We start from the raw sequence: 15,640 nt of genomic DNA, 5'->3' as shown, positions 1-15,640 counted from the left end.
ACAAGACCACTCTCATGTTGGCATTTCCCTCTCTTATCTTCAACTTAATCTTCACCTTTTGAGGGAAGGGACATGGGTCCCCATGTGAGATCGAGGGAGGTGGGTCTCGAGGTCACCATAGAATGATGACTTGGGGACCCATGTCCTTGTCCCACATGTTGTGGAAGGCTTGGGGACCCCCTCATGACAAAGCCATCTATCTTAATCAACAGCCCGTAGATGTTGCACAATCTGGGTCTCTGATCATGATGGCGAAGTCTCTAGGGGTTTAAAACTTCTACTTATTTACTCTATGTATTAGTTGTAGGTAGGTATTCAATTGTGTTGTATCATAGAGGAGAGCTCTAACCACTAGCGGATATGGTGCTGGTTTTGCATTTTCATTACATGATGTGATGGAGGTTTCACCGAAATGTCGAGATTGGCACTAGTTGTTCGATCTTCTGTGCCATGCCCTCTTCCTTTCCAACCGTCCTCTCTTCTCCAAAATTAATTAATGGGAATTTCCGATTTTGCAATGAATGGGGGACATACGACTGGCACCAGTTGTCCGATCTTGTGCGCTTGTTGTGTGCACGGTGGATGAGGAAGCCCCTGCGTGGTCCAAGGCATGACAGGGGCATGAGGGTGGAGGGAGAAGAACCCCGAAGGTGGGGGAGATGAGGATAAGGAGAGGAGGGAATTACTAAGTTGGGAGGGGGGGATGGGAATAGAGGATGGAGAGCCACAAGGGTAGTGCCACGTGGAAAGGAAGGGGCGTGATATCCACCTCAAAAATTATGTTTCTTTTTTTTTTTTAATTCTTCTCCTCCAAAGAAGCTGTGTAAGCTTTTTTGTCTTCTTGGAAAAAAACTGATCTTTTTCTGTTCCTCCTCTGTTCTGTTCTTCTTCTTCTTCATCGCCGGAATTTTTAAGCTTCATCTTCCTCTCCTCCTCCTACATCGAATTTTTTTCTCTCAGTATGCTTTGCAGTAGTCGCGCCTCCCCTCATCGCTAGCCCTCTGCTGCTATGTTGCCTTCCCTCCGCTCCCTACTTGCTCTCCATCGCTCTGCATCTCCTTGCCGGAACGCCTGCCTCCCGCTTGGATTAATCCCAGCATCATCGGCCCGCAGGGTTCCGCGGAAATTCAACTCTTCCCTTGCCCTTCAGCCGAAAATCGAGCTCCAGTTTGGTCTGTTCAACGACTATGAAGTTTATCGTCGCTCCCTCTACGGTGGACTTGCCTACAAAGCTCTGCTTGTGGACGCAGCCGGCACTCTGATAGTGCCCTCGCAGCCTGCGGCAAAGGTTCGGACATGAAAACTTATCGCGTAGTTTGCTCCGCTTAGTCCACGTTACTGTTTGCACCCCTCCCCAGCTATTTCGTGGCTTTTGACGAAGCTTCCGTCGATTTGGGGCAGCCCTTTTACTGTCGCGATTCTCTTTTCATGTTCGCTTTCGAATTAATCGCTTTGCACTAGCAGGTGTATCAGGACATCGGGAGGAAATACGGGGTGCAGGGCTCGGAGAAAGAAATCTTGAACAGATACCGTTGGGCTTATGCTCAGCCATGGTCTCGCTCTCGGCTAAGGTGAGAGGATAGCTCTCTTGAAGGTCAGAATAGAGGAATTTAAACCCATCCACGATTCTTGAGCATTGCAAGCATTGATTGAAGGTTTCATGGTTGAATTCTTGGAAGATTTGAAGCGGAGAGTACGACGTTCTTGAGCTGGATTTGGTAAAGAATGCGAAAGGGATTCAGGTTTGATTCGTGTGCAGATACGAGGACGATGCGCGGCCCTTCTGGCAGTACATTGTGGAGCACGCAACGGGCTGCAAGGATCCGGCGTACTTGGAAGAGTTGTACCAGTACTACACAACGGCTGAGGTGCGTTTCGCGATGACGCAACATTGCTGTGCGCGGTGAATTCGACTATCCGTGAGCTGATCAGAGAAGCATTTCGCAAGTGCAGGCGTGGAAGCTTGCGGACCCCAATGCGGGCAAGATGTTCGAGGCGCTGCGAAGGGCTGGAGTGAAGCTGGCGGTCGTGTCCAACTTCGACACCAGGCTGAGGCCGTTGATGAGTGCACTGCGCTGCTACGACTGGTTCGACGCCTTGGCAGTGTCAGCGGAGGTAAATTTCGAAAGTGCAATGTCGAAGCCTTGGTAGAGAAAGGCAGCAACCGTGCGTTGCCAAGTTCAATTTCTGTGGGATTCTGGGGAAGTTCGCGATGAAAGTTGTACTCGTGTTATGCTGGAATTCGCCTTGGAATCGAGCTGAACTGTGCGATTTTGCGCCTATCGTGATAGAGTCTCTTCGAAGTGCGACGGAGGCAAACTCAGGGGACTGGTTTTCCTGTTCGTTTGTGGTGGATTTGTGAGTGTGTGTATAGGTCGGGGCGGAGAAGCCCAATCCGGCGATCTTTTCTGCTGCGTGCGAGCTGCTGGAGGTGAAGCCAGAGGATGCCGTTCACGTCGGAGACGATCGACGGAATGATATCTGGGGAGCAAGGGACGCAGGTTGCGATGCGTGGCTATGGGGGGAAGATGTTACCTCTTTCCTGCAGGTAAGGTATCCGAAGCTGCTCCGATTGAGCGTAGTTTCATGGCGATTTTTGCTCTCCCCTCTCCTTTCGCTGAATTTCTGTTCGTTCCTGGCGTTGGCTATGGCGTCTCTACCTCAATTCTACTCGGAATTTGCGTTACTTTCATCACCCTTTGCAATCCCGATGTAGTGAGCAGCAAAGACTACTACAGATTTCCGAAGAGAAACTGCAATTAGTTGCACCTTTTCTCCTGATCTCACAGCTTGAAAGTCTAACATGACCCATCAGATTGCCAAGATTTGCAGATAAGCCTTCTCAATTGTACAAGACTGAGCTTAGAATTTGTCATTACTGCTGTAGCTCCATCATCCTACTTCCCGGGTTTTTACTTGGCGAGATTCTGATGTTCATGTGTCGTTGCTCAAATCTAGAGTCTTATGTCCTTGCATCTTCTCAATTTTACAGACTTCCTTAATCGACTCAATCCCAAAACCTCTCATACAACAATACTTCTGTCCTTGCTCAAATCTAGAGCCTTATGTACTTCTTCTTCTTCAGTTGAACGGTGATGCATTTTCAAGAGCTACTCAATTGATTCAATTCTAACCTCCTCCTCAATGTTGCAGGTCGCCGAGAAAATAGGAGTTCGGGTTGGCTGACAGCAATAACAAAACTGTAAACTTTATAAATTATCTGCAGTGTAGGAATCTGCAACTCTGTACTTCCAAAGTTTTGTACAATAGTGAGCTTCCATAACGTAAAATACTGCTGCAGCTCCCTTTTAATCCAGCATGTTAAAGCCCACAGAGAAGATGTGCAGAAACCTTAATAGAGGGGCCTGCCATGGGTTTTTCATCAACGCTCCCTTTTCTGTTCTTTTTGGAATGCTTCAAGCTTGGCTTGTAAATATTGTATAACACTCTGAGCATAAATAAGCATGTGTTTATTGTGCATTGTTCCATGGTGATCCTTTTTTGGACGTCTTTCTTGTGGCAAATAAATTTTATAAGAGTTTATAAGATCTCGTCGTGATCATGGTTTCCAAGAGTCTGTTCGTTAAAACAAAAATAAATGCTGGTCGACCTTCTCTCTCTTCTTCCCCCTTTTCAATCTTTTTGAGCTTCCACCTTGGCCATCCACCTTGGCCGGAGGCCCAACTCTCTAATATATTCGATATGATATGATATGATTATGTTGCATTTGTTGTGGGTGATGTTGCCTTTGCCCGACTTGAGGCTCCACCCTTTCACCTCATTGTATCAGCTTCTTTTAGTCTCATAGACCGAAGAGCTTCTTTTAGTCTCATAGACTCTTCGGTCTTTCCAAGACCTCTCTCTCTCTCTCTCTCACTCATATTCTTTCGATCCTTAACTCCATTCCATGCACCACAAGTGCTCACCGCATCCCAACCACCATGTTCATCATCTTGTAAATTCATGCATAAGTGAAGAGCCCCTTAGATTTTTTATTGTGCAACCATGTAGACTTTTAAGTAGTTGTGTAACTTTTTATAAAGAATGTGGATTGCATATCAACTTAAGTTAATAGCTAAGATTATTGGAGGGTGTAGATCTCAATCATCAAAGAACTTCTAGGGATTTGCATATGAATAGTTCATCAAGGCGTATGCCTTCGTATATGAAACCTTACTTCGTTCCATTATTGCCTGTCTCTCCCTACCCTCTTTACACTAGATATGCATTCTTTTAATTCAAATAGAAGGATAGAGCAATGTATCTATTTCAAAACTTGAATGCTTTTTTGCATCAATGAATTGAAGGAGGATGAAATGTTGGCACAATGTATTAGCACATATGAGCATGTGACAATCTATAGGACTATATTAAACATTACTTGAGAAAGAAAATAAGTGGGAAAATAAGACTTGGGTATATGAAAATATTATGTAGGGGACTATTGGTAACTTATCTAGATGATCTTTTTGTCATAGTTGATTGGCCCATAATTGTGGAAGTCTATTTTAATTTGTGAAACTCGTCTACTATCTTTGAATCTATTGTCTACTTTGTTAAAATTATGAATGAACATGTTGATGATGATGAGGTACATTGAGAGAGAGAGAGAGAGAGAGAAGGGGGGGGGAGGGGGGGGGAGTCGGGGAGAGAGGGTGGGAGAGGGTTGGGGGGGAGGGAGGGAGTGAGGGAGGGGGAGGGGGAGGGAGGGAGCGAGTGAGGGAACGAGCGAGCGGGCGGGTAGGAGGGGGAGGGGAGGGAGGGAGAGAGAGAGAGGGGGGGGGGGGGGGGGAGAAATGGGAGAGGAAAATGGGAGGGATGGGGGAGTGAGAGGGAGGGCAAAGAAAGCGGAAGGTTTATGTTGGTTGTCATTTGTCACCTATTAAATCTCCTCTTCAGATAAGTAATTGCATTGTAAGACACGAATCTATAGAAGAATCTTTGTAATCTCCTCCATATGACACACGTTCCCCCCATTTGTTGTCCTCCTAATTCCATGATCTAGCACTTGAAAAATGAACTTCAACATGAATTGGTAGCTCAAAGCATCTTAGGTAATTCTTGTGAAGGAAAAATTCTTCCTCCCTGTGGGAAGAATTTTCCAAATCCTCAAAGAAAATATCCAAGATCCCTCCTCCAAAATCTCGAGCCTGAAATCTCCAATTTGAAAGAAGGTGGAGAAGGTTTCTTTGAAGTTTATTTTATGCTTCTTGCTCTCTGTGTAGAGTAGATGTGCCTTATGTTTGGATTTGGTGCCTTGCACTGGACGTTTGTGTGGTGGTTAGAGCATTCCACTTGAAGAAAGCAGGTCATCGACTACCACGTCACCATCTCCCTAACCAATATCATGACTAGTAATCATCCATGTCAATTATAGATATTCATATGATTGCAATCTCAATTTGAACTAGCCATTGTATTGATCATTGTTAAAACACAATGGAAGTTGAAGGTTTGGGTCGAGTTAGTCGAAGCATTTCCCATCTGTCATTCTCTGTCATTCATCTCTTTCTCTTGGTCGTCTATCTCAGTTCTAGTTGCTACATCTTTTCTGGTGGAGATGCTGGGCATGATGGAGTATGAGACTCTAAAGTTTGCTTCTACTTCACGAAAGAAAATTACTTTGGATGTCCTTGCTGCTATGAAATTGGTGCAATCAAACATGCATGTAGCAAATTTGATGGCACACTTGACATCTAGGCAAGTATCAAACTTGGGACACATGACTCTCGCATCAGCCCTAAAATTTTTTCCAGTATGTTGAAGATGTCTACTTGTAGTTAGACCATTTCTACAATCTAGCAGAATACCATTATTGGTGAGATCGTTAGAAGATAGTCATTCTGGGGCTTTGTGGCAGCATGGTACCATCAACTCGAGGAGGACGTCAAACACTTGTGGGCTCATTTGTAAAATGCACTCACTAATGCATCAAAAACACAAACACTATCAAAGGCTCCTTGGCTTCTTAGAGTCGATCAAAAAATGGTCGAATACGTCAAGCTTCTTTTTAATGGCAAGATTGAGGCAAGCTATTTCTCAACCTATTTATCCAATTGATGGAATTAATTGTATGGCTCAATTATTGGTGGGACTTTTTAATCTAAATACACACTTTGATTTCCCAACTAGCCTTTGGTTGGCGGGCTAGTGCCTTACAATTAATTCACATCCATTGGATAATTCTTGAGCATGGATAATCCACCTTATTTTTTATCAACTTTTATATCTATTTTCCATAAGTGGTTTACTCATTTACTATTGTCATCATTTTTTCATTTTGACACTTATCATACAAATCCACTTTTATTCACTCAGTATCACTAGGTGGGAAGTAAGTTTCACATGGTGGGCTTACTCCCCACCCTCTTGGTTGGGGGTGGGCCACACACACACACACATGTATAATTCCCCAACTACGAATTACCCCCATGAATCTCCTCTTTACACTCTCTTTTTAAGCACCCCACACACCAAGCCCACTAATCATCCCATACCTCCTCTAATCCCTTCCCAACCCATGCACTCATTTTCTCCTTACTCCTCTTATGACTTAAACTTTTTTTCAAATCTGCTGTCCACATGCTCAATGGCTATTAACATGCATCCCTTCCTGTTGTTGAGTCCTCCTCGAATCAGCTCCGCTGGTGTAAGTGAGTGGAGAGGAGTATGGTGTAGTGGTCCAGTTTCTATGGGGTTATGCTTGTGAAATAAGACTAGTACTTCAAGAAGTGGGTGGCATGCATGTCCTTGAACGTCCTAATGTGATGGCCATGTAGATTTTGGAGGCAAAGGTACAAGCGCAGGTCCTGGAGCTGGGAGGCGCCATTTTCGGGGTCGAAGACAATCTGGTTGTTGATATTGTGAAGTTTATCCATCGATTAGACGACTATGGGTGGAAACATCTTAGAGCAGCAAGAGCATAAGGTGTTTGAAGCACATTATGGCTACCACCATGGGGTCGGGTACCAAGTCATATGTTGTTAGATATCAATGCTCCACTCTCATGTAACTACGCGGGAACCAGCTAACTCTACTTGTAACCCCCCCATATGAGGAGAAGGCATTTGAGTAGCTCGGTTATCCGGTAGGTCCTGGTTTGGACACCAGATGGGGGCCATGTGTGGCCTAATGGCTGGACGGCTTCAGATAGAGTTGGCACACCGCCAACTAGGCTACATGCAAGTGCGGGAAGGCATCCCTTGACTGACTGCATTGAGGGTAGACGGAGCATTTCTCGGGGCAGCCCACTCTCGAGTTGCGGGGCCTGTTTGGAGCCTCAGATGATCCCGGATGGCTCTGGGCCGAACGACAACCGTAGGTTAGTTGCTCTGTTTTGCGCACCGGTTCTATCGTGTGGTCGGTGGCCTATTTCGGGATCGAGTCGACCGTTTTGGGTGGAGTAGGTCGGTCACCCAATTGAGCCTAACTGACTACGACTGGTGGCTATATAAGAGCAAGCCTGTGAAGCCCATTTCATCACTAGCTACAACAACCCTGATTCCTTAGCATCCAGCCTCCGTCTTCTACTGTTTCCAGCATGCCATCGAAGCTTCTTTCACATGAGCGCACGGTTGGGAGGCAGCGCCATCTATTGTATCAGTTTTACAGCAATCAAATTTTTGATTCTCCATACTATCTTGTTTTCTGTCTTGCGTACGAGATCCTATTATCTATTGAGCACAGACGTTGTATTATTTTCTTGCATATGTATCCCTGAAATAAAGGCAAAATCAAAATCCTTCTTGAGTCATATCCATGGGGAAGAAGTATATAATATATGGATCCTTCTTTTGCAGCTCTCTGAACTGGCATCGTTTTCATGGGCATATAGAGGGGATGGATTCGTTGCTCAAAGGGTGCGCTGCAAAAATAGGGCCAAAATTGTTCCTTCTTCAAAAATGGGATGCGCCAGTGGGGTTGAAGTCCTACGTCTATGTTGTTGAGGGAGATTGATGCATTAGGGGATAGGGTATAGCCACCACATGTGTGTTTGGGATTGGCTCATCTCCAATCATTGAATGATTGGGTGATGAAAGTGGTGAGGGGGCGAACTTCCATAATTTCATTTGTTGGCAAAAGCCTTTAAGTTGTGCCTTCCAATGATGCATTAGTGCCTAGTTTGAAATCTCTTGAAAGGACTAAGGTCAGGCCACCAATGTACGTCTTCTGGCGGGGATGTGGGAGGAGCTGGAGGAATCAACATCAATATTTGGCATGGGTTCCTCCTCTGCATGCCCTACCATTGAAAAGTCTATCAGCATGTCAAATAGAATGGCTGGCCACAACAAGATATTGAGGGCTTCATCTAGGAGGTCAACAAGAGCATTGGATGACATGGACTAGGAGGTCTCGTGATGTGCAGTGCTAGAGACTTGGAAGGAGTACTCGGGTTGGTTTCTGTGGGGAAGGGTAGGCGGGACGAGATTGATGGGTGGCTGAGGAGGGTGTGCAAGATTTGTGGAGTTTGAGGGATTGGGTTAGGAATATCCATGGGTGGGGCGATGGTGTTGAAGACTCATATGGCTTTTTGCCCATCCTTCTTGGTGACAACCTTGGGGTATGCTACATGGATGGTGTCAAAATCGGGAACCAGTGACCCTTGTGAGTCTTGGAGAGCTTGTAGCACACTATTGAACAAAATAATGATGTCGAGGGGGTGGTAGGTCCTGGAGTGATATGCAGCTAAATGCATTTGAGCTTGGACTATTGAAGCATAGCCATAGGTCTGCATCCCTAGTTGATGTCAGCTTGCATACTTTTTGGAGTACAAACCTATGGGTAAAGTTCTTTGGGCTTGGCTAGCTGCATCATGTCGTCATCCTATGGAAAATTAGTGGACTCAATGATTACTCTGTACCACGCCTAGAAGTTTAGAAGAATTGGATGAGCAAGAAGAGTTTGAAGGTCAAAGGGGTTGGTTGGAGATAAGCTGGCAGGTTGGAGATCTAAACAAAAGTATGACATAGCTATGATGAGGCGGCAATGGTCGGGATTTTGATGAAGGATGGTAGGGAGTGTGTCGGGTGGGAGAGGGGTGGTGAGATCGATGTGAAAGATGAGATTCTGTGCACAAAGTGCGTCGAAGTGCATCTAGAGGGTTTGGAGGATTGTGCATGGGGAGAGTGTGTATGTGGCAAGCTCCCTATATATGTTGAATTATTGTGCACAAAGTGCATCGAAATGCATCTGGAGGGTTTGGAGGATTGTGCATGGGGAGAGTGTGTATACAGAGACCATCTCCCTGTACATGGATTCTTGTTGCTCCCTATCTTCCAATGACTCCTCTGGTCGACTAGAGGCACAAACCTGCTCATTTTCATTTTGCAAGGCGATAGTGAGGGCTCCTGTGTGAGGAGGTCTTGGAGCATTTGGATTTGGTGTCCACATTCCTCTTGGTGCCTTGTGTACTTCTCCTTGGCCTGCTCAAATTGTTGATGCGCTATTCTGAGGCCGGATTCTACTTTGTCCAACTATCCATCATGGTTTGAACCAAGGACTTGCTTGCGGAGAGAGCATCCTTAAGCTTTGTTGTGGTGACCTCTAGCTCTTTAGTTTGCCCGATGGCCTACGCGGTGATCTCATAAGTGTATAGATTTCACACACCTTGACTTGATCTTGTAGTAGTGAGGATGAGAGATCCTGACATCATTGCAAAAGGTACATAGTACCTGAGGGAGGTGGACCATGATGTCAAGGAGTTGGAGCTCCATATCGTCCGCCCTTGACAACTGCTTGGCGGAGATCATGCTTTAACCACCGCCAGAGGCACGTGGTACTTTGGTGCATTAAAAAATTGTAGGGCTTCTATTACCCTTGCCTAGGGAGAGAAAGCGCTACTAGTGATGAAGGAAGATGGCTCTTGAGCATGTATGGGAGCGGTGGTGGTAGCATGGGGGGTGGATGAGGTGGGACGAACGGATTCCCCCTCAGGCTAAGGCCAATGTCTACTATATCTCCCCTTGGAATATTTTCACATCAATGGGGTCCTGAATGTCCTTCCCTTTTGATTGTCGGTTGAAAGCCTCGAGATGTCATTGTCAGTTCAAGCTCCAAATTGGTGGTCTTCATACTGCTCCCTCAAGTGGCCTTCGAGTGGCTGTTGATCAGGGTGTCTTGATGGAGTCGCACTCGTACTAGACTTGAGCCTCTTGGGATCGGACACTACTGGCTCGTCTACCACCTAAATTTCCTTTGTGGCCTCTTTGTTGGCTAGCACGAATCCCGATTAGCAGTTGTTGTTCCAACATATGGTAGATGACAGACATGTAGAGCATTGGGATTCCCAAGACATCTCCATGTGTTTTCAGGTCCTCCCTCATCTGTGTGAAATAATCTGACCAGTTTGTGATTTGCTATTCGGCTAGCCTAGCGAGTATATTTGGAACGATAGCCTGGTGGTGGTCCATATGCTTTACTTGCGTCAACAGCTAGAGCAACCTTATGGATTTATCTAACTCCGGTGCTATGAACTCAAAGAAGATGATTTTAGCCTTAATTTTCTTCTTGTTGTCATAAGTGCAGACCTTATCGAGGGGCTCGTTCAGATCCTTTTTGTGTGTATACTTGTCTCAGACCATTGGTAAGCCAAAGGCTACTCACACTTTACCCACATTAAGGTGGTGGAAGTGGGGGATTCCTGTTGCATCTCGGAGTATGCATGCATGTGTACTTGTGTTGTATGTGCTAATGAACTCTCTGAGCAACTTCATATTGAGGTGGCAAGGCAGTCGGTCCGCTATTGGCTTTAAGCCTGTCATTACCACACTGAGGCTTTGTGGTAATAGAGGGTATAATCCCGACCCTCATAAACATACTTAGAGTGAATGGCACATCTATTTAATTGCTAGAGTCGAGCTTTGCAGGGAGTGAGCTATTGTCTTGACAATTTTATACTCTCCCAATGCTGATGCTAGCATGTGCTTTTTGGATGACCGGGAAGGTGGGGTAGAGGCCACTATTGTTGGGTCTCCAGAATCATGAGCTTAGTAATTTTGTGTGTCCGAAAGTTTCGGGACCTTGCTAGTGTGGCATTGATGTCATTTGACCTTTCTCTTCAAGGGAGTTGTCTGTTTGGGAATGAGATGAGGAGGGGTCAGAAACCCCATCTAGGACTGTTGCCCTCCTTGGTAGCAGCGTTGCGCATGGAGGACATCCTTATGCACCCATTGTTCCCTTGATATCGAAGTACTACCATGGAAATGGGCTTGGGAAGGAGAGGTGGAAGAACTATTGGCATCAAAGGGTCACCCTTATTGTGAATAGGGTACTGGCCTTGAGCGGCGGAGTAGGAGTGGAAGTCTTTCATGGGACTATGAATGGGAGGCCGAGATGTATCCTTTTCCAGAACTTCCTTCCCCCTTGAAGGTGGTTGCACTGTAGGGGAAGTGGTGTCCTATTTACAGAGTGGCATCAATGAGGTACAATCACCAAACGTGAGAGTGGCAGTGCACACTCTCCAGTCGATTTGGCAATTGATGGCATAGCACCATGTCTTTCCAAGTATAATTTGTTCGTCTGATGCTTCTATATGGGAAGAACATAAAATCTAGTAGCTACCACATGGGGAGCAATGATCAGTTTCAACTAATGCAATGTATTTAAAATTTGGCCGTTAATGACCCAAAGTGAAGCAACATTGAGGTTTAGTGGTACCTTCAGCACTTCCCATAAATCACGGGAAATGAGATTATGAATTGCTGTCGGATCTACCAATGCCTTCAGATTTGTGCTAGGACCCTGCAAACAGATACTCAACCTAACCAAATCTATTGCTAATTCATCAGTCAGGCTTAGGTGTTCTATTGTAGCCTTAAATAGAGTCATTTGTTTCCTTTGCTTGATCTCAGCATTACATATCTTGGCCTCTTTGATGGCCTGGCGTTTCATCCTTCCCACCTCGACTTTAAGTTATCTCTGTCGTTGTATTTCCTGGAGAGCCTATAAAGTGAGGGGACCATAATATCTTTTCAACTTGCTACCATTCAGGTAGCCATCCATCTTGACTCCGTCTAGGGTGGCTATTCTACATGCACCTTGTGGGGTAGTCTCCACTATGTGGTAGGGACCCATGCCCCTATATTTAAGTTTGCAATTGGTGTTGCAGACACTATAGAGGAGTTCCAGGTCCCCATTCTTGTAGGTCCTCATTCTTGAGATTGCGGTGGTCAAAACATTTTTTGTGCCTTGCCTTCTCCATGCGAACGAAATATGTTGCACGCAACCTTGTCTCATCCAGCCGTTCAAGATTGGTTAGGTGCTTAGCTAAAGCATTTTTTGTGATTCTTTCCTTAATTGTGATGCATAGGCTAGACACTACATACTCCATCAGCATAACTTCCTCTATTCTGAAGGTTAAGCTAAAGGGCGTATAGTAGGTTGCAACTTTGTATGATGTTTAATAGGCCCACAATTCTATGATGAGTTTGTGCTCCCAGTCGGTACAACTGACTTTGACCATACAAGTTATGATCATGTAGCATATTTTGTTTGACCTTTCAACTAGGCCATTTGCTCTAGGTAATACGGCATGGATTTCCTATGTATGATCATGAAGTCACTGGCCAAGATTGCTATTGTCTCATTGACGAAATGGGTTACTTGATCCGCTGAGTAGTTCCAAGGGACATTCAAACCGTGTGATTACTTGTTCATATAAAAATTTAGTTGTGGATCTCGCATAAGCTTTCCTTGTAGCCTGGCGCTCTACCCATTTGGTGAAATAATGGGTAGTGGCCAGGATGACATATCTGGCTCATGTTTCTTACCCTATTTCTCAAAAGGCTGACCTATTATTATTCCCGTTAGGGGCATCATATCCGCCTTATGAGAGGATTTTCACTCTTTGGTAAGGATCGCATGGTTTGATAAATTCAGTTGTATCCCCAAAGAGGGTCAGCCACCAAAGGCCTACTTGTAGCATCTTACATGCTGTGATGTATATGGCAAAGTGGTCACCGTCTAGTCTCAAATGTGCTTCTTCAAGCACATCCACATAATCAAGTTTGCACATGCATCTGCACATAATGCCATCCTTTCCGATGTGGTAGATTTGGCTTGCGAATTAGTTGGTATGGCATTGTGCCTTTAATGAGTTTGTGAGCCCTATAGCTCTTTAGGACTTTATCAAATAGGTAACTTGTTTGCCAAGTAATGGCCAATTTCATCCGCCCATTCCAGAATTATGTCAATGAGAAATAAGGGGACATATGGGAGGTCATCCTCAACTCTCATTGTTGGAGCTTCTTTGTTGGGAATCCTTGAGAGGTGGTCAGCTAGGAAGTGGTTCTTCCCCTTATGCACCGCGTCAAACTCAAGGAGGATTAACATCCACCTCGGTATGCATCTCGTCATGCAAGTCTTATTGACTAGATATAGTAGTTCCCGATGATCAACAAAAATGACAAACTTGTTGGCTAAAGTAATGCTTGAACTTCTTAACAGCATAAACCATGGCTAGACCTTGCCTCTCTGTTGTAGTGTAATCAACCTCGGCATTGTTTGATTGCCAGCTAGCAAAGCACACTAGGTAGTCCAAGTTGCACTCCCCTAGTTGAGCTAACACACACCCTATGGCAAAGTTTAAGGCATATATGTGGATGTGGAATATTATATTCTATTCCGAGGCCTATAATACTAGTGCTGTAGCCAGAGCTAAATTGAGGGATTGAAAGGATTTATGACACTCCTCGGTTCACTCAAAAACTGTTAGTAGCTTATACAATGGCCGAGCTATGTCCACATAGAACAAAATGGATCTTTGATAGTAACCCACATGGCTTGTAAACCGTTGCACCCCTTTGGCATTCGTGGGTGGAGGTAGCTCCAAAATGAGCTTGATCTTGTTGTAATCCATGGAGATTACGTTCTTGGACACTATGTACCTAGAATCACTCTGTGTTTGACCCAAAATTGACACTTGACAAGATTTAGGGATATCCTATACAATCTAAACCTCTCAACTAAGTTTAGGTATTTAGAATTTTATGATCCTCCTTTTCTTCGTCCTCCTCTTCCTTCCCCTTGGAAGTTAGCTTCTCTTTGCCCTTGGTGGATATTCTTGGGCTTTTGGATCTTCAAAGCCTTAGACCTTAGGGGAGCTATTACATGGCAATTCTGAGAGCCCACCATGGGAGTAGTAACCCTACTCAACCGGGATCCCTAGCTAGAGAAGAAGTCATGGTGAATAGTGGTTGCTCCTATAGATGTCAGCCAATGGAGGTATGACTTGACTGTAACTTCCCCCTTGCTCACCTCATGGAGTTTGAGCATATTAAACATACGGAGGGGTACTTCCTCCTTCGATTCTTCATGTTCGAGGGTCATTATCTGGAACCATATTCTTTCTTAGATGTTAATATTTGCTAGAATTTGCATCAAATTCTAAGAGAACTCGGGCTCGGGGAGAGGGGCATACCAAAACTCATCTGCCTCCTCCATCGCACTCCTTCTCACAAGCTTGAAATAGTTTCAAGGATGTTGTCCTATTTGTTGTGTCAGATTCTATAACAAATAGGTGTCCTGATAGTGGGTGGGCCTTGTAGGTGTGCAGGTCCACTTGCATGATTTTCTCCTTATGGTGTAAATAGATGTTGCCTATGCACCAATCATGTACCAGTCTAGACATTCATAGGAAGGGCCTACCTAGAATGACTTCATATCTAGGCTACTGCATGAAGTCCATTACTACAACTTGAACGGGTATGTGAAGCCAAACACCTTGATGTTAATACACGTGAGAACTCCCAGGGGTTTGGCAGTTCCACCATCAGCTAGCTTCACTACAAGGTGGGTTCACTCGAGGGAGGGTTTCCCTCGTGTTTCCCAACATTCTTTGGTGCATACAATTACACCTTCTCCCCCCATCTAGGATGGCTTTGACCCTTTGTTTTTTATAGGTTTTAGGGATAGCTGCATTGGTGTTATTACCTTTAAAGTATTGGCATAATTTATTGATCCCTGAGTCTATGCTCAAATTTCTCTTGGCATTCTTGTATGAAGTTTTGAGTGTCTATTAAGTGTTGTTTCACTAAGATCCGGTCTAGATAAACTCTGTTATGAGTAGGTGTGGATGTGAGGCCTTGGGACCGAACTGGTTTGTTTACCTTCGGATATGGGGGCACACTAGGATCATCTAGGGAAGGTGCTCATCCAGATGTAGAGGAGGTGGCCAGGGTGGTTATCTTCTCATCTATACCATCTTGGATGAGGACTTGACTCTGTTCCTTCGCCCACCCTGGTGACCTTCTTGGGCTTGGACTGTAGGGACTGATTTGACTCGAGAAGTTGAGACATGGAAGCCTTGTCCTTCCTTTCCTGCTTCTTCATCTCCTTGCCTAGGGCTTTTGCCTACATCCTCGTTGATGACCTTTAAGGCCACTGCTGCTACTTGACCATGTTCAATGCTTAGCAAATTGACGTTAGTGCTCTTGAGCAGGGTGGTCAGAACCTTAGGAGAAAATCATTAAATAAATGCTCCACTCTACATCAAGCACATAGGGGCATCGCTCCAGTTGAGGGAGGCACAATTGGTCTGAGATCCCTATAGGGACAGTCCTTTAAAAAGTGTGGCCCTTGGCATTTAAAGTATTATATGGGAGGGTTTGCTACTCCCTTGTCTGGGCATTCACTTGCCCTATGT

At 45.1% G+C, this 15,640-nt stretch overlaps 1 protein-coding gene across 1 annotated transcript; it reads left to right on the top strand.

The window, feature by feature from the left end:
• Window positions 1–861: 861 nt before the first annotated feature.
• Window positions 862–3,485, top strand: LOC147883371 (uncharacterized). Its single transcript, XM_087399885.1, has 6 exons — window positions 862–1,288; window positions 1,465–1,571; window positions 1,760–1,868; window positions 1,954–2,115; window positions 2,375–2,548; window positions 3,154–3,485. The coding sequence occupies exons 1-6, from the start codon at window positions 1,010–1,012 to the stop codon at window positions 3,184–3,186; spliced, it is 864 nt and encodes a 287-aa protein (XP_087256011.1). The 5' UTR covers window positions 862–1,009; the 3' UTR covers window positions 3,187–3,485.
• The last annotated feature ends 12,155 nt before the right edge of the window (window positions 3,486–15,640 follow it).

This window comes from Dipteris shenzhenensis, chromosome 28 (assembly GCF_047967505.1).
Source record: "Dipteris shenzhenensis isolate YYH24624 ecotype China chromosome 28, Dip_SZ_1.0, whole genome shotgun sequence".
Taxonomy (NCBI): domain Eukaryota; kingdom Viridiplantae; phylum Streptophyta; class Polypodiopsida; order Gleicheniales; family Dipteridaceae; genus Dipteris; species Dipteris shenzhenensis.
This window is presented reverse-complemented; position numbering and strand designations above follow the sequence as displayed.

Excerpts from the sequence above, each read along its gene's own strand:
- LOC147883371 (XM_087399885.1), top strand. The coding sequence starts at position 1,010 with ATGTTGCCTTCCCTCCGCTCCCTACTTGCTCTCCATCGCTCTGCATCT. Across the intron at positions 1,869-1,953 it reads AGTACTACACAACGGCTGAG|GCGTGGAAGCTTGCGGACCC; the intron begins GTGCGTTTCGCG and ends TCGCAAGTGCAG. Across the intron at positions 2,549-3,153 it reads ATGTTACCTCTTTCCTGCAG|GTCGCCGAGAAAATAGGAGT; the intron begins GTAAGGTATCCG and ends TCAATGTTGCAG.